Raw genomic sequence first — 25,822 nt, 5'->3', positions numbered from 1 at the left:
CCAAGGTCCTCAAATACAACACGGAGAACAGCAATCCAATCACTCTTAATGGAGAAACTCTGGAAGATGTGGGATCTTTCACATACCTGGGAAGCATCATCGATGAACAAGGAGGATGAGATGCAGACGTGAACGCAAGGATTGGCAAAGCAAGGGCCGCATTCCTACAATTGAAGAACATATAGAACTCAAAACAACCGTCTATCAACCAATATCATAGTGAGAATCTTCAATACGAACGTCGAGGCAGTTCTACTGTATGGAGCTGAAAATCGGAGAACTACAACAACCATCATTAAGAAGGCAAAAGTATTTATAAATAGCTGTCTACGCAAGATACTCAACATCGATTGACCGGATACCATCAGCAACAGACTTCTGTGGATGGAGAATGCTGATGAGCGGCCTATGCTCATTCACGAGGAGTAACAGGCGTAAGTAAGTATGTAAATGTTTGAATTTGAAAGATTGAGAAATTCTTTCCTCCTGAACACGGGTGAGCTATATACATTCTTTCTTAAATTGTATTTTGAAGGATCATAGTAAATTTAAAGACATCACTATAAGTCTATATCCAACAACCAATTGCTGTCAGTATTTGCAATTAATGATTCATACACTGCTATCCTATAAAAGTTTTTCGTTAAACTTTCCAGATTTAATATAGAGAACTTAGCGAAAGGCAGATAGCTAGTTCTTAAAAAGTTGAGGCCATGTAATCACTATGGATTAATTGAGTAAAGTAATTACCAGTAAGTCTTATAGAGTGCATATTTGTAATCTTTCGAATTCCATGACTGCAGTAATAACATTTTCTTAAAGTGATCTAAATAGAATAAACTATCAGAATACTCTAGAATCTAGCAACATCTCCCAAACATCACTTATTAAATCCATTATATTGCTTGGACCTTAGAAAAAGCTTTTTTTTGGGAGATTGATAGAAGTGACATAAGCATCCCAACAGTTAATCAATCAAATAATATTAATATATATTGTTAACATTTTGTTGATCAATATATTTAAGTCACTTGTTTGTAACCAATACTCAAAACTTATTTCCATGACAATAATAATTAATATTAGACTAGACTAATTTCCTTGAAACATTCATATATTATTTAGCAAAACGATAGAATTTCAGTAATTAGTCCTACATATTATCAAAGATTCTTCTTATTTCTTTCTTTAGACAATACAATATTGAAAAAAAAATAATCAAATAAACCGAATAAGTAACAACAAATAAGTCAATAATAATAATAATAATAATAATAATAGTAATTACTAAGAATTATGTTGCATGTTATTCAATCCTACTTCTAGTAACTAATTTGTTAACGAAATAGAAGCCAAAACACATTGATTTGTTTTGAAAACAAAAAACAAACAAAGAACACAAACCAAATTGTGAAAAGTATTACAAACTGAAAATCTCCATGGAAATTGTGTTATTTAATAAGAGAAAGAGAATCATATGAAGTGAATGTTTGAATTGTGAATTAGATCTGAAATCTGAAGATCATAAACAGTGTTAGTATTATAATTTTGTAACTTACAAAGATATTTGATTAAGTTGATTTTAATATTTTTTTTTTTTTGCAGTATAGAATGAGTTAGTATTAAATGTACACTATCATGTTGTAAAATGTTAGTAAGTTTCTAATTCATTTAATTCTGAAATAGTTGCTTCTGACAATGAATAAGATGAAAGAGCTTCTGACATATCATGCATTTCTTGTTCAACACCATATAATTCTCTTAGATGTACACCTTTAATTGGTCTCTCGGTACGTGCTGTAAATGTTTCATCTTTAGGTTGATTAGAATATGACTGACGACTTTTAAAACTTTCACCACTTAATTTATTAGTATCATATGCTTTTCTAGTTGTTTGAAGTAAATAAAAACGTGCAGCTGCTTCAGCAGCTTCTCGTTTTTCTGATTCATTACCTGAATGATTTACTGATGCAACAGCTTCTAATTTCTTACGAATAGACGGTGGCATTAAAAGACTGCGTAAACCTCTCAATCTATTCTCATCACCAATTTCTGTTGCTGACTTTGGTGGTGTTTCGTCAATTTCTTCATCACCTTGAGTTTTGCTTTCTTTTCTTGACAATTTATCTTGGTTTAATTCTTGTTTACGTTTAACTTCATGATCCATCATTTTTTGTATTTGTTGCCGGTGGATATTCATAACGGAAAATTCTATAAAAGATAAAGAGGACAAGAAAGACTTAGTTTAAGTTTAGCAATATTTTTATTGGCAGTATCTATGTATGATGTAATTAGGTAGAAAGTTATTTTGTGTTCAATATTCGTTTAGTTTATTTATGTCTTGTTAAAGATTTCTGACTGTCACTGAATACACTATGGTTTTATTTGATAACATTATTAAAGAACAAAAGAGGACCGTTAGCCTTTAGTAGTAAGATTAATGCAGCAAAATGATGATAATATTGGCCCATTATTTTGATGCCAATTAGATCGGACGATAATGTTGTCGACGGGTTCACCACTTTAGTGGCCCTAAATATGACTCCAGTAATATCGTATGATTGATTGTTATTGAAATATGCATGTCGCCAATCCTCGTATATAATAACGAGATTAAATACGTCAACTACGAGAATGATGTTTGAATACATATATTTTGTACACTCATTGCTCTGGGAAGACAGCCTGAGGAACGAAACGAAGGAGGCGGAGAGAAATGACACTCAGTGGAGAAGGCACGTGAAAAAACTCGATTTAACCGAGCGTGAATAGATATTTATACTCACACAAAAATAAGTTATCGACATGTGGTGAATAGGATATGAAGTACACATATACGCTCATATAAAAACAGTCAGGGTTGATAGGCGAATAATTGATAAGGTTAAAATGTGATTTAAGAAGAATGAATGGACTGGTCTGTCTGAAAGCTAGAAAAAGCTATGTGGGCTTAACATAGCAACCAACACTACAATAATATATATGCGTTATCGCTAATTTTTTGTTAGTTTTTTTATTAGTTACCACCTTACCACTAGAAGAAACTATACAAATTCTATGCCAACACGTTGACTTAGTTTTTTTGATAAAGGATGAATTCAAACAGCAATCACTTATGTGTACTAAATATATTTCATTTCACTTCAATTATGTCTTATGTTGTTGAATGGAATGACTATTAGTATATCAATCCTTGCAGATACCTTTATAGGAATACTAGAACAGGCAGTGGTGAAGATGGTAATCAACGATACCGTGTACATCAGATACGTTGATGATACATTTATTACTCGTAATAATTATCAACATTTTGCAAATTTACTGAAACTCCTCTATATCTTCAATTTACTATGGAACCTGAATATGGCAACATTTTTCGTTTTCTAGACCTCGGTGTAAGGACAATACAAATGAGAGATTGGAAAGATAAGTTTATCGGAAGGATGCATGAAGTGAAATGTAGTTAAATTTCAGTAGCTTCTGACCATAAAGCTGCAAAATAGCTTTGATCAGAACACTTTCCAACAGTGTACAGAGATTATGTTCAAGATATAAAATTGAGAGCATTATTCACATAATAACGATCACATTCGGAAATCTATAACTGTGAGAAGACTAGAACAAAACGAATGGAGTATTCTAAGGTTGAGAAAAGGCCAGTTTTACTAAGAGTTGAATTCAGAGATGATGAGATAGACTGGAAGATTTATTTTAAATTGAATACCATGCCGAATAGGACATATTAAGCAGCCAAGTCAATTTCTCTGTACCACAAAGTTGCTCATTGGGATAGCCAAATTTAGACAACTTCGAGCCTTGTGTACCTCCGATTAAGTCTACCAGTTTACGTGCATATAACAGTAAAATGGGTCAGTGTTTGCATCCCTGAGCACATTTCCCAGAAACAAACCAAAATTACAATGTGCTTTTCGAATCGCAATTGCCTCTACCGAGGACATGATGTTGATGTCTTAGTCTTTCAAAATAGTCAATAAACAAAGGACATCAAACTTACTAAGCTCTGCTGATACAGTCGTGATAAAACGATTTATATCAAGTTTGTCCATCCAAAATGATGTAGCTATCAATCATTCTTTGTCTTGAAGACATTAATTTCCAGTTTCTGTTAATTTCATATTTCTTGCATCTTACCTGAGCTTTACTCAAATAGTCAGTTTATTTTTTCTTAAGTATTACATAAACAATGGCATTAATCTATTTCTAAATTTTATTTTCCATGTTACTCTCAGCTTTCTCTGCTAAAATATTTATACATTCAAATTATAAATCGATAACCATCGAAAAAAATCTTTAATTCCTGTACAATTAGCGTCTTTTATTTACCTACATCTACGTATCAGATCCAATTTTGATCAAGAATTTTCTCACTTATAATATGCATATCGTGTTGTTATTTAAATAATTAATGTCAATGTTTCTATATTGTAACCAACCGAAAGAAATCTTTCCAATAAATTTTACGATCGTTTTTACTTTATTCAGGTGTCGAATCATTCGTAGAATATCAAGACGTTCGTATTGCTACTTACTGGAACAATATAACTTATATTGAACACATTATATGGATCTTCTACACACAAAAAGCAGTCAATATGTAGTGCAAAATTCATCATTATTAGTGTAAACTTCTCTATCAACGAATGTAGTTATTTATCCCTTGACTACTAGATTCTAGGTATTATTACTCAGGAAGTATTATCTTTTGTAAGACAAGAAAATCAATGAAAACATTATATTACAGGTTCCACTTAGTAATAACTACTGTATTCACTCTATTATGTGTAGTTTTAAAGATAGTTCATATTTATTTGTACTGAAGTCCAGCGTTTACATTTTTATACCCATATATGTAATTTTAACAGTTTACAACAGGTCATTGAAATGTAAATAGAATAAAAAGACTTGTCCGAGTTATTTTCAATTATAAGTACATTTTTACTAGATGAGTATCGGTTCTATCATTATTAATTCAAGTTATTCGTTATGATCTAGATCACGTTTTATTGAATGAAAAACATTAAACAGATCATAACATAAACGATTTATAGTAAATTTACTTACCATCTTATATGCAAACAAAATAAACGTATTTAAAATTAAAACAATCAGATTTACTGGTAATAAGATGGAATCATTGACTACATACTAAATAACCTGTTAGATAATATCTTTTAGATATACATTATGTTTCTGTTACGTCCCGACGAAAATTATGAATGGTAACTCTTGAGAACTATTTATGGACCAATACGATACATATATTTTTACTGTACTGTTTTTAAGTAGCTAAACTATGCATATTCATGTTCCTCTTATTATAAGCTTTATTCTGACCCATTGACTATTATTATACGATTTACCGTTCTGGAGTCCTGTCCAGTCTATTAATTACAGTCTCCTACATTCACAGCCACTTCTGGCTAGATTGTGTACAAATGTTATTTTCTATTTTATGGTTTGATGTGGTGTGTTTGGTTTGTATATAAACCCAGTATGTTTGAAATATATGATTCATATCGCAGAGGCTGATATTGGTGTTCTAGACTTAACAGGCAAGGCTAGGCTGGAAGAAGGACCGATAAAGACTCTAGATTGCTTGTACGGGTTTTATGCGTCATTAGTCCGGTCAATAAATCAATGTTCTCTAGATGGTGATATCATTACATTATGCATTAATAGGGCACAAGGCCACAAGTTATAATAGTTCCTTGTATACTCACTCAATAGATAAGTCATAATGAAACAACCTATTTAACAATGTAATGGTGAATTTCTTTTTCTTCTTATTAAATCCTATAGAATTAATTATGAATTAACTGTATTTTCATCTTATATCCATTACTGTAAATCAAATGAAAATTATAAATCATTTCATACCACCAGATTTTAATTCTTCTTCTTTCTGTTTCTGTAACTTGAACAAGTACCGACGCATTACATCAGCACGTATAGTATCAGTATGAAGCTGAAATATAATTCCATGAAAACATTATGATATGAAATAAAGTAACTGTATAAAATTAAAGTTGGACATTGATTAAGAAAATAGAAAAAAATTTTTTTGTTTTAAAATCGATTATTATCCAAAACATTTAGACTTATGAATGAATCATAGAAATAATACGTTGGTGATGGAGTTTTGTTCTCTGAGCTGGATGGTTTGGTCGCGGGGCTTTCACCGTTCTTCTGAACGACATCATCAGTACAAACTTCAGATAGAAGTCCGAAGTTCGCGCCAATGATATCGTTTGGAAGAACGATGAAAGCTTCACAACCAAACCATACAGCTCAGAGAACAAAACTCCATCAAATTCATCCACCTCAGCTACAAATCTTGTCCACCATCTCATAAAGATAATGTGTTTTGATTTAATCTTTATAGTTTAAAAAAGAAACTAACCACATTGATATTATCTCGTAAAAGCTAAAATCGACAATCTTATCAGTAGAGTTTATTACAGTCAATATTTATGAAATATTAAAGTTTCTGTACATTGACCGTTCCAACTGTTTATCTCTTTCGGATTTGGAAGTGGATGGACAGTAAAAACTAGTATAGTAATAATCCTGTTAGGTTCTTCACATCATTTGAACAACAACACTATTCAGCTGGATTTGTCTCTAACGATGTAGTATAGAGAGATCTAGTGTGGATGAAGCACACAAATATGACAAAAGTTAGGATTTGAAATGAAGTCCTTATTAAAAATCAAACTTGAATATACAGCACTTACCCAGTAAACGAAAAATAAATACTCAGAACTGATATATGCAAAACACTCAGTATACATGACAACTTCTGAAAATAAGCTCACCCCACTGTTTCGAACTAGGTTATTATTATCACTTTAAATTAGCATACTTTCTTATTATCACTATCACAAATTCTGGAATTAATATCATTTTATGTAAGAATATCTACGTCCAGTTTTGAAAGGGATAAATATAACTATATAACTTATTGATTCAAAGAAAACTCAACTCAGTAGGTAGTTTTATGATAACTAATACCAACACGGACAGTTATTAGTAGACTTTTTTCTAAAATCACATATTTAAGCTAGGAAATCCATTACATTTCAACGTAACACATCCTCCTGAAATGTCCAACCATAAAGACTTGAATATTTAATTAAATCACATCTATAGGATGAATTTTGGAGATTAACTGTGTATTCTACAATTTAATTTAGCACACCACTGATGATAGAAACTGGAATTTTGAAATGGATGTAATTCTCTAGTTTTTATTTGTATCCTAATAATGATTGGATCTGAAGATAATTTACATCAAGAATAAGATATAGATTGGAAAGATGTTGAAAACCAAAGAACTTTACAGAGAAACTTCGTCCATTCTTTAAATCGAATTGGTTTACGTAAATAATTTAACTAAATTATTGATTGATTAGTTAATTTTCCATGTAAATTAGTACCATTTCAATTAAATTGATTTGGTAGCTAGTGTAAAGTATAACAAAGGATTTTGATTTTTCCTGTTTATTGAACAGTGAGTTGTACACTTAATGCCTAAAATAAATCTGGGATGTGCATATTTTTAGTATATGAGATTTATGGAGATTTTAGAGTTTTCAGGAGGCACTGAACGGATGACTCATTCTAGCATGGGACTCCTCAGAAGTGTGTATCTACAATCTTGAGACAATTATCTACTGTAGGCAATATATGAGGGTTGTACAACATCATGAATTGATTAAAGTTAAACATCAACACTATTAGATGTCACCTCTGGGGTTTAGATATTAAACGTTCGTGCATAAGGTCAAAATTCTTTGGTTCGATCCTCAGAAGCAGAATCGTTAATACACACAGTTAAGCAGTCCAATACTAAAACAAACCGATCGTTTAGAGATTCCAAGTTTGTAATGTTCGTTTGACTAAGATCAGTTTATGAGTTAAACTGTAAAAATATGCATATTTGTCAGTTTTTAAAGCTCAATGGATAAGATTTATCTTCTTAATTTCAGAGTCATTGATATGAAACTATTTCAATCTGATTAAGTACAAATCAAAATGTTTTTCAAACCACCATGATTCGGATTCCTTTTTAAAGAAAACGATTTATTAAGAAACATTTATAATCTGAGATTGTGAAAACTGAATTCTTAAATGTAAAGAGTCACATATCTACACAAACGCAATTTGTTTTTAGGACATCAGATTATTATTCATTGAAATCCTGTTTTAACTTGTGTGCTTTCCAGTGTTTTTTGATTAACATTTCAGGCACAATAGAATTCAAATGATAATGATCTGTTATTCCAATTACTTCCATGTTTTGTAGTAAAAAATTCATTACAACTTGTTAACACTTTAACTCCATTTGGAGCCCCCCCCCTAAGGCTACTGCCTGTTCTAACCCCGGATAAAGGAGGGGTTTGAGCATGGGGTTAGCGACCCAATCCTGTAGAAAACTAACTTGCTAAAAAATGCTAACCAGAAAAAATAATTCAAATCATTTAAACTCTGCCCTGTGAGTTAGAACGTGTTCATTTAGAAGAGTTATGATGTCTCATGATAAAAACTGAGTTCTTTCGGAAGTCACGAGGTTGATGTCCCTTCTGACAACCAGAGCAACCATTTATTTAGGTACATGGAATGTTCGTACAATAATAAAACTTTAAACAAAAAAAATTATCTTAATAATTATTATACTGTATATATTCTACAAGTATATGATTATTTTTCAATTATTAATTGTAAGCTCACTTTATAATCGTTAAGAATTTTTTCTGTTTCATTCTCACTTTCTGATCCATCAGATGTCCATTCATTTGAATGTATAGAATTTGTATCTAATAAAGTGCTTACAGTAGTAGTTGTATGAGTTTTACGAATATTTTGATTGAATTGTGTATTCACTGAATGATGTTTAGTTGGTGTAGTTTGACTAAATATAATAGCATTTTCATTTTTTTGTAAATCACAATGATGTTTTGTATAAATTTGTGGTTTCTTCCACTGTATTATACTACAAAATCGTGATAATAATGATGATATAGCTTCTCGTGATGGTAATAAATTTAATGGAACCGGAAGTACACCTTCTTGATCAATATATACTAACCATAAACTTGCTCGTGCAAATTTCCATTCTTCTAAACGGTCACCCTATTTAAATCAATATAAAAAAGGAAGATAAAAATTAAAATAAATTACCAATGTGATTTTACGTTTTTTGTAGGTATAAAAATTACTTTATTCGAAATTATTTACTCAGTACATGTTATTGATCAGATAGGGGTTTTGTAGACATTATAGTAAGTTGATAGTTGAACTCATGAATCAAATGAAGCTAGACCACCATGAGAAACCTGGAAGCACTGGACGGCCATTTGGTCCTAGTGTGTGACTCCTCAGCAGTGCGCATTCATGATCCCTCCTCGTGGGGATCGAAACCAGGACCTATCTGTCTCGCGCGCGAGCGCTTAGCCTCTAGACCACTGAAATAGCATCTGACTACAATCCTCATATGCTCACTAGTGACAATCTGTAGGAGGTATTTCCTGGATTTCTAGTGAGAAGCCATGAACAGTGGAGTTCAACTGGGTCTGTTGTAAGATAGTAACTCATTGATGATAATGGTGGACGGTGGTGCAATTTCATGGATTAGTTGAAGTTCGACAATAATACCGTTGGATACCGGCCCAGTTGCAAAGAGGTGAAGCGCTCGCGCGAGACTGATAGGTCCTCAGTTCGAGTCTCACGAGGCGGGATCGTTGATGCGCACTGCTGAGGAATTTCATACTAGGACGAAGCGGTCATGCAGTGCTCTCAAGTTTTCTATGGTGGTCTAGCTTCATTTGACTCATGAACTCAACTATTAAACTACATGTTATTGACTTGTTAAAATATCAAATTATTTAACAGTTTCTTAATTTAAGAGTCAACTGCTTGATACAAAATCACGATTGATATGCCAAAAACGTCTGTTGATTAATTCCAGCATTAGAAAATAAAGTTAACCAAGGTTTCCTTTTACTATTTCATACACTTTAGCCATTGTATATTTTGGATGTTTATTGAAATAGTGTGAGACTATTTGAAGTGTAATACACTTTTAGTGACACAATCGATATTGTAAAAATTCGTAAATTTTATTCACATATTACAATCCCTGATGGTAACTGTCATTCTTGTCCTAAAGTTAAGCTGTAATCAAATAATTCTATTGCATTTAATAACGTTATTGATATTAATTAGTCGTAGATGGTCAGTAGAAAGTCATGGATTCAGGTTGCATGTGAATCAACACTAATTAGCAAGGTGTATCTGGTATTCTAAGGAAATTCATGTTTCGTATAGTCTTTCAACATACCTTACTCAATGTTACAGTCAAAGATGTTACCACTGTTGTATTCACGTTTCAAATCTAATTAACAGCTTTATGTACTTTATGCAAATTCGAAATAAAAAAATTTATCATTCCAAGCTATTAGTAATAAATATCTGAAAGAAAACTAGATTTCGACTAAATGTCTGCTGAGAAGCTCAAATTCGCATGACATGTAAATTACACACAGATAAACATAGAACAAATAAACTTTTGACTAGCAGATTCACCCAAAGAGTTGAACAAAGCTACAAATACTGCGAAAGATTTGTAACTCAGATAAATGATGTGAGTAGGGTCGCATTTTCTGAAATGGATTCAGTTTATCAACTTTTTCTGGCAAGATTAATCACAGAGCAATAAATCAACCTAACAAGATGTTCAATTGGAATAGGACGCAATCCAAAGAAACCTAAAAATAGTTTTTACACAAAGCTAACGAAGTCTGAGATGACAGATGGTCACAAACAAGATCATCAGGATTGTCTGCTTTGGCATGAATGTCATGATTTTAAAGAAGCTCAATTTCATTTCCAAAACCAGTCTACGATTTTCTTTAAAAAAGAGACAAAAGTTTTGTAATTAAACTATCCAGCTCAGAGAACACTACACCACCATAAGCTATAATGATTTAAATGTACGAGAGTGATGCAGTACAGTATTTGTAAAATGTAGCTTCGACTATATCGTAATTCATATTAATCTGCATAATATTACTAATATATAAGTAAATGGACCAAACACTTATTAATGAGAGTTAATTAATAAAATTTTAATTACCTGTATCTCATCAAATGATTTACTCATCATAGCGATCAACATATTCAACAAAATGATAATCATGCAAGCATTATATATTGCATATAAAATACTACCAAGACTGTTTACTATATATGGACTACTGTCTACTGCCAAATATTCATGGCCAGGGTACATACTGGCTAGATTTTCATCAATGGTTGTTACATTAGTTGATGATTGTCCAAATAAAGCCCAGTATAATGTATGAAAAGTAGCACCCGTACTAAATTTTTATAAATAACAAAATAACACCTCAAATTAAGCTCTGACAAATTAGTTAGTAGACATGTTCTAAGTTTAAGAAATTTTAAATCGACTAAATAAAAGACTAGACAAACAATCTAGATAAATGTACAAAACAATCAACGTAGCAATATTCAACATAGAGCAATACTAAATTAAGCATAATTTGTTGGGAGACAAAGTGTAGTCAAGGAGAACACAGATGAGAACAACCAATATATTCAACACAAAATTACAGTTACTTGGTAAAATAGAAAAACCATACTCAGATACCTCATTTGCAAAATGTTCATTAATTGTCTCAAACTTCATTGTTCCTGCATTTCCATGCCAATTGCTTTCTGTCCCCGTTCTTCCCTTCTCGATCTTCTCAACCTTCTGCTGCCAGATATTCTATTTCTGAATAGCGTTATTTACTAATTTTGTCGACATACGTAACACACATCACACTCTTCCCCCATTTTTATGAGCTGTTATCCCAGTCTTTCCGATCGCCATACCGCTGTCTTCTTCGATGCTGTTCGTGAGTCATACTCATAATGATATTGAAACCATCTCTGCAATTGAGTGGCATTTATGCGCTTCTGTTTGTCTTCTCTCCGGATCGTGTAAACTGAGCCACGTCTCTCCGTGATAACGTACGGTCCTTCCCGCTTTGGGATCAGCTTTCTTGACCCCGATCCCCTTGCTATGTTACTTTTCCGTTCTCTACACTTTACTAGGCCCCCCACTGCAAAAGGTTTCCACGTTCTCCCCTGTTGTTCCACCTTCTTTATGTCTGATATTTGCTTCTTTTTCACGTTCCTTACTGCCTCCCTCCTTTCTTTTCTTAACCTTGTTGTCGTCCACTTCTGTTGTTGTGGACAGGTCTTATTATGCATTGGAAGTCGTGGCTGTCTGCCATACATGAGCAAGAAAGGTGACCTCTTGGTTGTTCCCTGTATGGAGGAACGATGAGCCAGCAAAATCGTGGGTAACGCTTTCTCCCAATTTCCTCCTTTAGATGCTAACCATTCCTTTAACGTCCGATTGTTTCTTTCTGTAAGCCCGTTTGTCTGAGGATGATACGGTGTAGTTCGCATTCTCTTGATGTCAAACTGCTTTAGACCGGCTTTTAACTCGTCACTTTCAAAACAAGGACCCTGGTCTGTTCATATCATCTTTGGTATTCCGTGACACGCTACAATATGCCGGATTACTACTTCGGTCATTGTTTTTTGCAATGAGTACGGCGTCTACCCAACATGTAGAATGTTCCGTCATCACTGGCAAGTACTGGTTACTGCTCTCCGTCTGTAAAAACGGTCCAATCACATCCACGGTTGCTGGGACTGACTACAGAATGATGATATTATAATTTATTATTCTTGTATAATAGACATTGAATATAAATGGTGAAAATCTACTATTTATGATATAACTTGCCTGAGAATTTATAACAAATTATTTCAGTCCATAACTAGATGAACGATTATTTATGAAGTGGGTTTATGTTGTGGAATATAGTGAAGGCACTGTTTATGTTGCTTATATCAATTTGTAATACATTTATTTTGCAAAAGACAAAAGAGGTGATAATGTTAGTTACTACTTAAGGAAATAAGGATTTTTCATTCTTCCAAAAAGTATGGCATTTAATATCAGTGTATTTCTTTTTAAATAAGAACATTAAAAAAAAATTCATATGGCATTTAATATTTATGGAATTTTCTGGTTACATTGTGACGAATATCTGAATAGATTTATAACAGAATGAGGGTTTGTAGAAATTGTAGTAATTTAATGGTTGAGTTGATTTAAGCTGGAAAACCTGGAAGCACTGGACGGCCGTTTCGTCCTAGTGGGGAATTCTCTAGTGGTGCGCACCTACTATCCCGCGCGCGGGATTCAGACCCAGGACCTTCGGTCTTGCTCGCGAACACTTGAACTCTAGACCACTGGAGAGGCATCCAACGATGTTAGTATCTGACTTCAACCGATCTATGATATTGCGCGACCGTTTACCATTGTCTTCAGTGAGTAACTACCTCACAACAGACACGGTTGAACTCCATTGGTGACGTTTTTCTTAATCACTTATTTCCTTGATTATCTGAATAATGACAGTAACCATAAAAACATTTACAAGTTTTTCATTTGTAAAGTGGTTTGTAAACGAAGGTGGATGGTGATTAGAAGTGGAATCAAGGACACACGTCTCATCCTATTTGAGACTCGCAGGTGATGTCCACTCCGGGATTTGAACCTAGTAACGTTCGCTCCAAACACCGTCGCATTATCCACTTAACTACTGAGTCTTGATAGCCACTTGCTTGTGTGATATGGTGATGGCGTTTGAAGTGAACGGTACTGGGTTCGAGTCCTTGAGTGAGCGTTAACTTTGAGATGCAGGTACATCCAAGTTCAAAATAGGACGAAACATGCGTCCTGGATTCCACTACTAATCACTATCCATCTTTGCTTATAATGCTTGTTACTTAAGGCAATATCGAGGCAATCTACACAGGATACACATATTACAATAAGAGACTGATCAACTGCAGTCCTAAGCATCATAGGGTAGAATCAAACAATACAAATTGAATGTAAAACAGTTTGTCTAGAACAATTAGTCATCATTGAAATTTGTATAGTATACAAAGTTATTCAATAATGTAGTTACATTTATTTGATATTAAATGAATTCCAGTGTTTTTGACAAAGTCTATAGAAATTTATTAACAATGCTTTGATGAAAATAACAATGTCTTAAACATTTACATGGGGAATTATATTAGCTACTTACTTCATATATATTCTTCTAACAAAAGGAAATAAAAAGTTGAATAAGACTAGCATTTCAGATACCGATAATTTAAACATTCGATTATGAATGACAAATAAACAATGATTAAGTCGATAACATATCCACTGAGACAAAATTAACCATAACCCATCTTATATAAGCCAGTATACAATATATAAGTAGATATACAAACAAATAAGTAGTATTATTCTTTTAATAGTATTGTTCAATAATTAATCATCAAGTTACTTTATTACTTGTAATTTATAAAGATTTTCAACACTTTTTCGTTGAAAATTATATGATCAGAAGGGGTTTTGTGGAGATTTTACAAGTTTCACTGATTGAAATGATGAAATGATGAGCACTGCTGAGGAGTCCCATACTAGGACGAAACGGCCGACCAATGCTTCCAGGTTTTCCATGGTTGTCTAGCTTCAATTGACTCATGATTTCAATCCGTGTAAATTACATGGTAATATTATACTTATTACATAATTATTTTTATCTTAATGAATTTCCCAATTTATATTACATGTATAAACACACGTATTATTATTTTGATTGTCATCACCATCTAAGAGAAATGTTTCACTGATATATGCAATACAATGCAATGGATTTGTAATTTTACAATTAGCGAAGAATAATAAAACAGCTGGTATCTATAATTCCATAATTGTTATTTTCATTTCATTTAATGATAATAAAAAGATATATCAATATTATCAGTAATAAATTTTAATTTAATAAAATTTTGAGAAAAAAAGACGATTTATATTGAATAATTTCAAGTAATTAATCCTCAGGAAATTTGATAAAATGTGTGTGTGTGTGCGTGCGTGAGTGCGCGCGCGCGAGAGAGAGAGACAGAGAGAACCATACATTTATATTATTTGTCACTATGTGTACAACCATAAAATGGTATTAAAAAGAATTTATAGATTATTTGAGATCAGAAAAGTAAAAATTATACATTTTTATTCCATATGTTAAATAACATCAATGTCGATATTTCATCATGCTATTAGTCTGATCTGTTTCATTACCATTATCATCATTATTACTATTACTGTTATTATTACCATTACTATTATTATTATTACTATTACTATTATTACCATTACTATTATTATTACTACTACCATCACTACTATTATTATTATTACCATTACTATTATTCTATATTTCAATGTATCGTGTTTAGTCATAATTTTGAAAAAAAGTAGTTGTTTGTTTTAATTATATAAGCTAATAAAAATTGATCAAAATAAAAAGAATATTATTATTATAGAATTTTAATTTATGAAATATATTTTGGTTGTTGTCGTTGGAGATTTTATTAATTTGAATGAATGTTATTAATAAATTTCAAAAGAATTTACATTACTCACTTACTTACTTACTTACGCCTGTTACTCCCAATGGAGCATAGGCCGCCGACCAGCATTCTCCAACCCACTCTGTACTGGGCCTTCTTTTCTAATTCCATCCAATTTTTGTTCATTCTTCTCATGTCTATCTCCTTTTCCCGGCGTAATGTGTTCTTTGGTCTTCCTCTTTTCCTTTGGCCTTGAGGATTCCATGTGAGGGCTTGTCTTGTGACGCAGTTGGGTGCTTTCCTCTATGTGTGTCCTATCCACTTCCAGCGCTTCTTCCTGATTTCTTCCTCTGCTGACATCTGGTCTGTTCTCTCCCACAGTAGGTTGTTGCTAATAGTGTCCGGCCAACGGATCCGAAGTATTTTGCGTAGACAACTGTTAATAAACACCTGTATTTTCTGGATGACGGCTTTCGTAGTTCTCCAGGTTTCTGCCCCATACAGTAGAACTGTCTTGACATTTGTATTGAAAATCCTGACCTTGGTGTTGGTTGACAGTTGCTTTGAGTTCCAGATGTTCCTCAGTTGTAAATATGCTGCTCTTGCTTTGCCGATCCGTGCCTTCCCATCTGCATCAGATCCACCATGTTCATCAATGATGCTGCCCAAATACGTAAAGGTTTTTACATCTTCCAAATCTTCTCCGTCAATTTTGATTGGATTGGTGCATGCTGTGCTGTATCGGAGAATCTTGCTTTTCCCTTTGTGTATATTGAGACCTACTGCTGCTGAGGCTGCTGCCACACTGGTCGTTTTCTCCTACATTTGTTGTTGCGTTTGGGATAGAAGGGCCAGATCATCTGCGAAGCCTAGATCGTCTAACTGCATGCTGGATGTCCACTGTATCCCATGTTTCCCTTCAGATGTTGATGTCTTCATGATCCAGTCGATCACCAGGATAAACAGAAAGCGTGAGAGTAAGCAACCTTGCTTGACACCGGTCTTCACTTCGAACGACTTTGTCAACTGTCCTCCATGCACGATTTTGCAGTGTAATCCATCATATGAACTCTGTATGATATTGACTATCTTCTGAGGCACGCCGTAGTGTCGAAGAAGTTTCCATAGGGTTGTTCTGTCCACGCTATCAAATGCCTTTTCGTAGTCAATGAAGTTGATGTAGAGTGATGAATTCCATTCAATTGATTAATCCACAATGATCCGTAGAGTTACGATTTGGTCTGTACACGATCTATCCTTACGGAATCCTGCCTGTTGGTCACGAAGTTGGGCGTCTACACAGTCCTTCATCCTGTCTAACAATACCATGTCGAAGACTTTTCCCGGTATTGAGAGAAGAGTGATGCCCCTGTAGTTATCACAGTTGATGAGATCGCCTTTCTTCGGTATTTTGATCAGAAGTCCTTCTTTCCAGTCTGTTGGTACTTGTTCCTCATCCCAAATCTTATTGAAGAGAATGTGGAGTATCCTTGCAGTTACCGCTACATCTGCTTTTAGTGCTTCTGTTGGAATGTTGTCTGGTCCTGCTGCTTTGCCACTCTTGATTTATCTGATGGCCATGCTGATTTCTTCAATTGTTGGTGGGCCAACATTGGTTGGGAGGTCCCTGGGTGCTGCTTCGATGTTGGGTGGGTTCAGTGGGGCTGGTCGATTCAAGAGTTCTTTGAAGTGTTCTACCCACCAGTTTCGTTGCTCTTCAATGTTGGTGATTACCTCGCCTTCCTTGCTTTTCACTGGTCGTTCTGGTTTGCGGCGATTTCCAGGGAGTTTCTTTGTCGTGTCATACAATTGTCTCATGTTTCCTTCTCTTGCAGCCTTTTCCGCCGTCGTTGCTAGATCTTACATATATTTACGTTTGTCGGTTCTGATGCTCCTCTTCACTTGTTTGTTAACTTCTGTGTATTCAGCTTGTGCCTTGGCTTTTTCTGCTCTTGTTCGACTGGTATTGATTGCTGCTTTCTTGTTCCTCCTTTCTTGAATCTTATCCAGTGTATCAACAGTGATCCATTCCTTGTGGTGGTGCTTCTTGTGACCCAGGACCTCATGACATGTTGAAGTGATTACTTCTTTGATCCCCTTCCAGTTGCTCTCCACAGTAGTTCCTTCTCCATTGAGTAGATCATGAAAGGCCTGGAACTTGTTGCTGAGGTCTATCTTGAATTTGTTGAGTTTGATAGTATCCTGAAGAAAGGCCGTATTGAACTTTTGTGATATTGTCCGCCCCGTTGTCCAGTGCTTCTTGAGTTTCAATTTCATCTTGGCGACCAGCAAGTGATGATCTGATGCTATATCAGCTCCTCTCTTGGTTCTCACGTCCTCTATAGTCCTCCTGAACGTTTTGTTGATGCAAATATGGTCGATTTGGTTTTGTGTATGCGTTTATGTGGGAATACAGTTCCGCCTATGACCAGTTTATTGAAGGCACATAGGTTTGCAAATCTCTCACCATTTTCGTTTCTTTCTCCCAGTCCGTGTCGTCCCATGATGTCTTCATATCCAGTGTTGTCCGTTCCAACCTTGGCGTTGAAATCTCCCATCAGAATGGTCAGGTCCTTTGTTGGGAACTTCTCGACGATTGACTGCAGCCTATTGTAGAATTGATCTTTAGCGTCTTCATTGTAGTCGTTGGTAGGCGCATAGCATTGGATGATGTTCATTGAAATACCCTCTTTCTTTGTTTTGAACGAGGCTTTGATGATCCTTGGTCCATGAGATTCCCATCCTATAAGCGCATTTTGTGCTTGTTTGGACAGCATCAATGCAACTCCTTGTGTATGTGGTGCATTTTCTTCTTCATGGCCGGAGTATAACAGGAGCTCTCCTGTAGTTAGTCGTTGTTGTCCAACTTGCGTCCAATGTGTTTCACTGATCCCAAGCACCTCCAGGTTGTATCTTCTGATTTCTGCAGCAATTTGGAAGGCTCTCCCGGTGTCCCACATTGTACGAACATTCCATGTACCTAAATAAATGGTTGCTCTGGTTGTCAGAAGGGGTATCGGTTTCGTAACTTCCGAAGGAATTCGGTTTTCATCATGAGGCGTCATAGTTCCTCTAAATGAAGACCTTCTGACTCCCAGGGCAGAGTTTAAAAGGTTTGAATAATTTTTTCTGGCTAGCGTTTTTTTAGCGAGTTAGTTTTCTACGGGATGGGGACGCTAATCTCATGCCCAACCCTCCTCCTTTATCCGGTCTTGGGACCGGCAGTAGCCCCCGGAGGGACTTCAGGCGGAGAATTTACATACTACTGATAATAAATGAATTTGGATTATCTTGAAGAATTTCCTTGAGAAAGAATTAATTTTAAAATAAAAAGCTTTCACTTGATCTAATCAATAATTTCAACTATAAAAGTATTCAATTATCATGAGTAAGTATTATTATTATTTATAAACAAAATATCGAGGCAGTATGCATAGTATACACATATGCCAATAAAAGACTGATTAATTACAGTCCTAAATATCAATAGAAAGATTCAAGTAAAAACAATACCAAGTGAATAAAAACTTCAGCCCGTTGCACAGCCAAGTGGTTATCAGGACTCAGTAGTTAAGTGGATAATGTGATGACGTTTAAAGCGAACTGTACTGGGTTCGAGTCCCAGAGTGAACATGAACACATGTAGGTACATCCAGCTGACCAGTCCCAAATAGGATGAAATGCACGTCCTGGATTCCACTACTAACCACTATCCATCTTTGCTTAAATTAAAGTTTTGTTTTCTTAACAATAACTAGTTACTTGTTACAAGAATTCTATGATCTATTAGTTTAAATAAAAGACTTAACTGTTTATCAATTTTCTTAAATTTCTATTTAGACACCATAAACATGATTAGTGATAACATTTTTGACTAAGATTATTACTAATTTGTTTTATGATTATTAAGTATTTGTTACAGGTATACCTAAGTGATGAATCTCATCGAGTATGATAGACAGATTAAACTTTTCATGTAATATTATTCATAATTATTTAGGGTTATATTAAATCTACATTGATATTCAAATGTTAAAACCAGGTTTACAAAACTCAGTCAATATTTAGAGTGAATCATTTGTCACAAGACAATTTGTTAGTCTATTACATCAATTTCAGTAATAAGGACGAGAATAGAAATGATTGATAATTTCATCTTGGATGTTTTTATAATTGTGTAAAATTTATTTTTGAAAATTCCATTCTTCAACCGGATTTCAACAATGTAACGTTTACGTGAAGCTGTCTCGAGATTTCATCATAGAAACTCTGATCAAGTCCTAAAAAAAACAACTAAACACAATGAAAAAGACCACTCACCTTTTAAATGATGGTATTCCACTAGCATAACGAATTAATTGTCCTTGAGCATCAACGGATACAATGATGTTTGCAAAGTACCAATAGAGATTAGTCAAACCAACGACAAATGCAATTACCATCTTAAATAAATTAAAATCAATTAATCCATATGAACATTTGACGATAATTTTCATTATAAACTAACATCAGTTAATAAATCGTTGATTCACCAACTTTTGAGACTATTCAGAAATGTGTAATAACAATCTCACATAGAATTGACCAGTATAAACACTTAATCTTGTAGTGAACGATAAGTAGGATTCCATTAGTCCCTGTTTTCAACTTTGGTCAATTCTAGATATGATACGACTATCATTCAGTTACATAGGTAGATAATAGTCTGATTTTGAACTTATTCAACCTAACATATCACGGATTTTTTCCAAGATTTCTAATAAGTTCATTTCAACTATCTTTCATTTGATCTTTTGTGACATCACAGGAGTACATTGTAAAATAATTGCAAACAAAGAGGAAAAAAGTTCTATGCTCCTTGGTTTTCCATGTATCTCCAGCTTCTGCCAGTTTGTGATATGTTCAAAGTGAACAAATCTCCAAAAACTGTACATTTAAATTCATATTGATTGCTGTGGTTCGTGTACTTATAGAAAAGTACATGTCTTACGACCATCATTATCTTTAATTCATTTCTTGACACACGTTTGCAACCCAGTAAGTCCGAGTTTTTTGGAATATTGAAACTTTTGTCACCTGCTAGTTGATTTATATTACGTTGATTTCAAACTCTTCGATTATTTTGTTGAAAACATATCTGAAACTTTATATTTAATCTGTTAAGCTATCTACCATGATAGTCAGTTATACAAAGTAGGAAATGAACTAATTTTCCTTGTGTTATATACAGATAAATAAAGACCCTAAATCCAAACACTACTCTGCACTGGTGTTCGTTCCAGAATGTCACGTTGATGGCTCATAATTCCTGCTTAAAATCTGTACAATATGATAAACATAAAAGTCACTGTATGAGCTGATGTGAGCAAAAAGTAATTTTGAATGGATTATAACTCAGTAACTTGATTTCTCGCAGACGTTGCGATTTTACGAAAAGCCATTCAGTGAAAATAACATGGTCCGTTTTACAGAGTTTCTGTACTTTCATCAGTGTATGTTTGTTATTCACATAAGCGTCTAAATTATATGCATAACATATAGATATATAAAAGATAGATACCCACTTGCGCTTCAAACCATGGGTGCTCACAAACAAATTGTCATCCCAGGCAAACGAAAAATCACTTACCACAGTAAAGAGCGCCATGAATCGTATGATATCTGATACCATACGAGCCAGAGATATTTGAAGAGGTCCAAGTAATTCCCATGCTGGCATTAGATAACTAATTCTTGAAAATGATAAAACATTACCCAAAGCAAATAGACAATCAGAAATGTACTCTGGGTCGTCTGGAGCCCACCATAACCGACCTACGTTTAAATATAAAAGATAATTGACTGTCAGAGAAGGAACTTTTATGAATCTTAACAGAAAAGCACAGAAATCAACTGAAGTTTCGTTTATTGCATCGTTTCCATTTTTTAAATAAATATTAAACGTGAACTGGAATGCTAGCATGAACATAAAAATGCTGGAAATGTATCTCCTTTATATTTGGAACCTAAATTCACTGTTACTCTTGTAGTGATAGGTTATTTTTCTGACTATGTATTGTAAAACTGAACGCGAATGTGATAAACTCTAGTTTTAAACTTAGTATTAGATACTATTTAGAAGAGTTTACCATATTAAACAAATAAACACATATTTTTCCTACATTTTATCTTACATTAACTCAAACAAGATACTGTCACTGCTCGAAAATAAAATATATTTCCTTTAACTTTACAGCTTAAGTGTTAAACTAAATGTATCCTAAGTGTAAATATCACTACTAAAGTAAAATTCGATCAGTGAACTTCAAATATGTGTGGTATTATGAAATGCGATATGGTTGTACAGTAAAGTCAATTAATTAAAATTAGACATATGAACCAATGAATGCCAGCATTGTGTTCCAAGTGTGGAAAGCTGACTGGGAAACTTGATGGTTCTGAACTAGTATAGGGGTTGTGGAGATTATTAAGTTTTTGATTGAGATCATGAACCGAATGATGTTAGACCATCACAATTGAAAACCTGGAAGCACTGGACGGCCGTTTCGTCCTATTGTGGGACTCCTCAGCAGTGCGCATCCACGATCCCGCGAACTATTTGACTGATCATTAATTAAACAAAATATTTTAATTAGAACACTAGTTACTTGTAAGTAGTTAAATCAATTTATTGAAGAATAGAAATATATAAATAAAACTACACTCATTTCAGTTTCTTACTAGTCAGCATACTGTTAAAAAAGTAGAAAAAACTCAACATTATAAATAGATGTGTGCCTATAAGAGCCAATTCCTTTGATCAATTAAATATAACTATTCAGACAATAAGATTGGAGATTGGAAGGAGGAATATTTGTTTTTATATACTCATTTATCATAGCTATATATATAGTTTAATATTAAAACATAAAAGTTATCTCCATCTGAACGGTAATGAATCAACTGGCAGTGCACATTTCGATTTAGTAATATTGATATGTCTAGTGGATTGAATACTACTCGTTATATTTGGTCGTCACTGATTGTTATGTCGGAAACGCTTATCACTTATACTCGGAACGAGTGACCTCTGCAATTCCCACGACGCAAAAGTAAGAACGCAAAGACTGGTATAAATGAAGATTTATTAACCCCCAAAAGCAAGGCGACGACGACGACCCTAGTCGAAAATACACTTATTTATTTATTGATTGTACACCCATTTTGATTAAATAATTAGGATGAAATCACATATATATAAAAAAATACTTAGAGACATAACAAATCACAGACTGAGCATAGTTCATGTCAATGGAATACAAGAATATCGCATATTATACAGAATAAAATATCATACGAGAAAAGAAAACAAATACAACATTGAGTAATCATTACATTGAATCAAAACGGAAGTAATCTTGAACAAAAATTATAATGAGTAAAATCAATCGAATTTGAACTTTTCTTCCCATCATATCAACTATCTGTAACAATAATGGTGGGTTAACAGCGAGACGCCTAATGTGAATTAATTAGCCAACTTGTCAGAAGTTTTTGCTTAATTATAACAATAAAACTGAGTGAAAAATGTATATGGAATAGATTAGTTATTGAATACAACTACAATACTTTTGATGGTTTTGATAATAAACTAAACGACATAATGAATTTATTACTAAAACAATATAATAACTTACATCCTCTTAACCAATAAGCAGACTCTGGAATTAATATTTTATTTCGATAATTCACATAATTTTGATGTGTTGTCTGTTCAGTACTAGAACAAAATTTTGAAGTGGAACATGTAGTATTTAACAGAATTGATTGAGCCACTTTAAGTACATCTTGATATTGTCTCATTGATGCTTGAACTTTAAAGTCTACAATAATTCTTAATGAATATGATGCCAAATACAAGGCAATAGATACCCAATCCATAAAATTATAATAACTACGGAAAAAATAACGTAGTCCATAATGATAAACTTGTTTACACTCCATACAAAGTTGACCTATGATTGATTCAATAAAATAAAATACTGAATTATTTTAAATAAATCAGAAAATGAATATTAACAATTATAAAGATGTATAAGCAAAGATGGATCGTGGCTAGCAGTGGAATCCAGTATGTGCACTTCGTCCTTTTTGGGACTTGTCAGCTGGATCTACCTGCATGTGTTCATGTTCACTCTGGGACTCGAAACCAGTACCGTTCGCTTTAAACACCATAGCGTTATCCACTTAACTATTGAGTCTTGATAGCCACTTGGTTGTGCAATGGGATGAAGTTATATTCATTTGGCGTTGTTTACTTGTATCTTCCCATTGTTATTGCAGTCCTAACACGATGGCGTTTGAAGCGAATGGTATTGGGTTCGAGTCCTTGAGTGAACATCAACTCTGAAATACAGGTACATCCGACTGACTAGTCTCAAATAGGACGAAACATGCATCTTAGATTTCACTGCTAGCCACTATCCATCTTTGCTTATAAAGCTTGTGACTTCAGGTAATATCAAGTCAGTTCGCACAGAATGCATATATGTCAACAAAGGACTGATTCACTGCAGTTCTAAATAACAATGGGGAGATATAAGTAAGCAACACCAAGTGAATTTTAAAGGATTTTATGGTAATCTGTTAAGCCTTGCCATTATTTGAGTTATGCTAATCTATTAGTATTTGTATTAATTTGGGTAATATTTAGCTTAACAATTATATAATTTAAAATTTATTGATAATATGCAGATTATTTTTATCGAGGTCAGTACACTCTAGTACAATTTTCATCCAATGTAAGCGACTACTGCAAACATTTGAAAGAAATTACAGTTTGAGTCATTAATACATTTTTGCACACTTGATAATCACAGTTTTTCAGACAGAGAAATCTGTGGCTATATAGAATGTTATATTGCTACAACTGAATAACTATACTTTAAGTTGATGATCGTATATCGGTTGTAGGACTTACTCAAGTGTAGATATGCTAGAATTGACATTAGCTAAGTGATTAATTAAAGTACTCACAACATACTGGCTATACTTGTATCTCAGCTATCATGTGAAATAAAAGGTAGAGTGCGATTACTTAACTTTTCCCGACCTGTCATTAAACATTCACCATATGCTTTAGAAATTTTAGCTACATCAACTTGTTATAAGAGTTCTTCAAAGAAACAATTTATGACTTTATAACCAATTAAACTAAATAACCACAAACCGTTGATTTAATTCACTGTGTACTTGAATTATCTATCAAACAAATGTACTTGTCGTTGTTAGATGATAAATAAATGAATACAAGTAGGCATACATAGCTTATTATCAGAGTTTTCATGACACACTTATGCTAGGAATAACATAGAGTAATACAAATACCTGAACAAGCAGAGCAATTTACTGCATGTTACCATCTAATTATTTAAATATAGGGATTATAACATGGTTAAAGATATCCTAACTCGTTCCAATAAAATAAACACTTGTAATCATCTGTAAATTTTTGAGTGATCTTCTATACTACACACACAACTTTGGTATGGTTTTGATTGCTAATTGGTATCTGACAGATACTCAATGTGTGACTTAATAATACAAAGAGTTTATTGTTTTAACTGATATTAAAACAAGTGTCCCTAGGCCGAAAGAAATAAAAAGGTAACGTTCCATGCAATTAGTCTAGGTTCTGTTTCAATCCCTGTTAACTAATAAATAAGGAAATAATCCTAGTATGAGACTCTTCAGTACTGCGCATCCATGATCCTGCACGCGGAACTGCAAACCAGAACCCACGGTCTCTCAAACTAACGCTTGTCTCCTAGGCCATTGAGCAGGCACTCAATCGCGTTAATGTCACGTGTGTAGGATGTGGATGCTCACTGCTGAGAAGTTCCATATTAGGATAAAACAGCCGCTCAGTGGTTCCAGGTCTTCAGTTGTGATCTAACATTAATCGGCTCATCATCCCAATGACATTATATGTTGTCATGCTTCCCTTTTCGAATTATATCGATCAATATAGATCATAATAGAACTTAATTAATCAGAGACGTGATCCGTAAGTTTTTTTAATTCATATGACCTAATTCTCAGTTGACTGATCATTTAGCCCTTAGTTAAAATTCAATTCAAAATCATCCCTAATCTACGTAACTTGACTGCTTTAACAGGTATGATTGAATGATGTTATTCTTAATTAGTTAAATTATAATTATCAAAAAAATCAATCAAATGAATTACTAAGGTTGATCAACTTAGAAATACAGAACATTGAAATCTACCTATAATGTACCTATCACAGATTATGAAC

General features: G+C 33.6%; 1 protein-coding gene across 1 annotated transcript in view; it reads right to left on the bottom strand.

Annotated features, from left to right (window-relative positions):
- Positions 1-1,010: 1,010 nt before the first annotated feature.
- Positions 1,011-25,822, bottom strand: part of TRPC2 (Short transient receptor putative channel 2) — a gene marked incomplete at its 5' end in the record, with an annotated part of 91,728 nt that continues 66,916 nt past the window's right edge. The window contains 7 exons of the mRNA XM_012939972.3: positions 1,011-2,211; positions 5,899-5,986; positions 8,752-9,153; positions 11,156-11,399; positions 19,846-19,967; positions 21,155-21,339; positions 23,202-23,519. Coding sequence (XP_012795426.2) covers positions 1,652-2,211; positions 5,899-5,986; positions 8,752-9,153; positions 11,156-11,399; positions 19,846-19,967; positions 21,155-21,339; positions 23,202-23,519 — 1,919 coding nt within the window. The 3' untranslated portion in view covers positions 1,011-1,651. The remainder of the gene's footprint in view (positions 2,212-5,898; positions 5,987-8,751; positions 9,154-11,155; positions 11,400-19,845; positions 19,968-21,154; positions 21,340-23,201; positions 23,520-25,822) is intronic.

This window comes from Schistosoma haematobium, chromosome ZW (genome assembly GCF_000699445.3).
Source record: "Schistosoma haematobium chromosome ZW, whole genome shotgun sequence".
Classification (NCBI taxonomy): domain Eukaryota; kingdom Metazoa; phylum Platyhelminthes; class Trematoda; order Strigeidida; family Schistosomatidae; genus Schistosoma; species Schistosoma haematobium.
The sequence above is the reverse complement of the archived record's forward strand: the minus strand, read 5'-3'. Positions and strand labels throughout refer to the sequence as shown.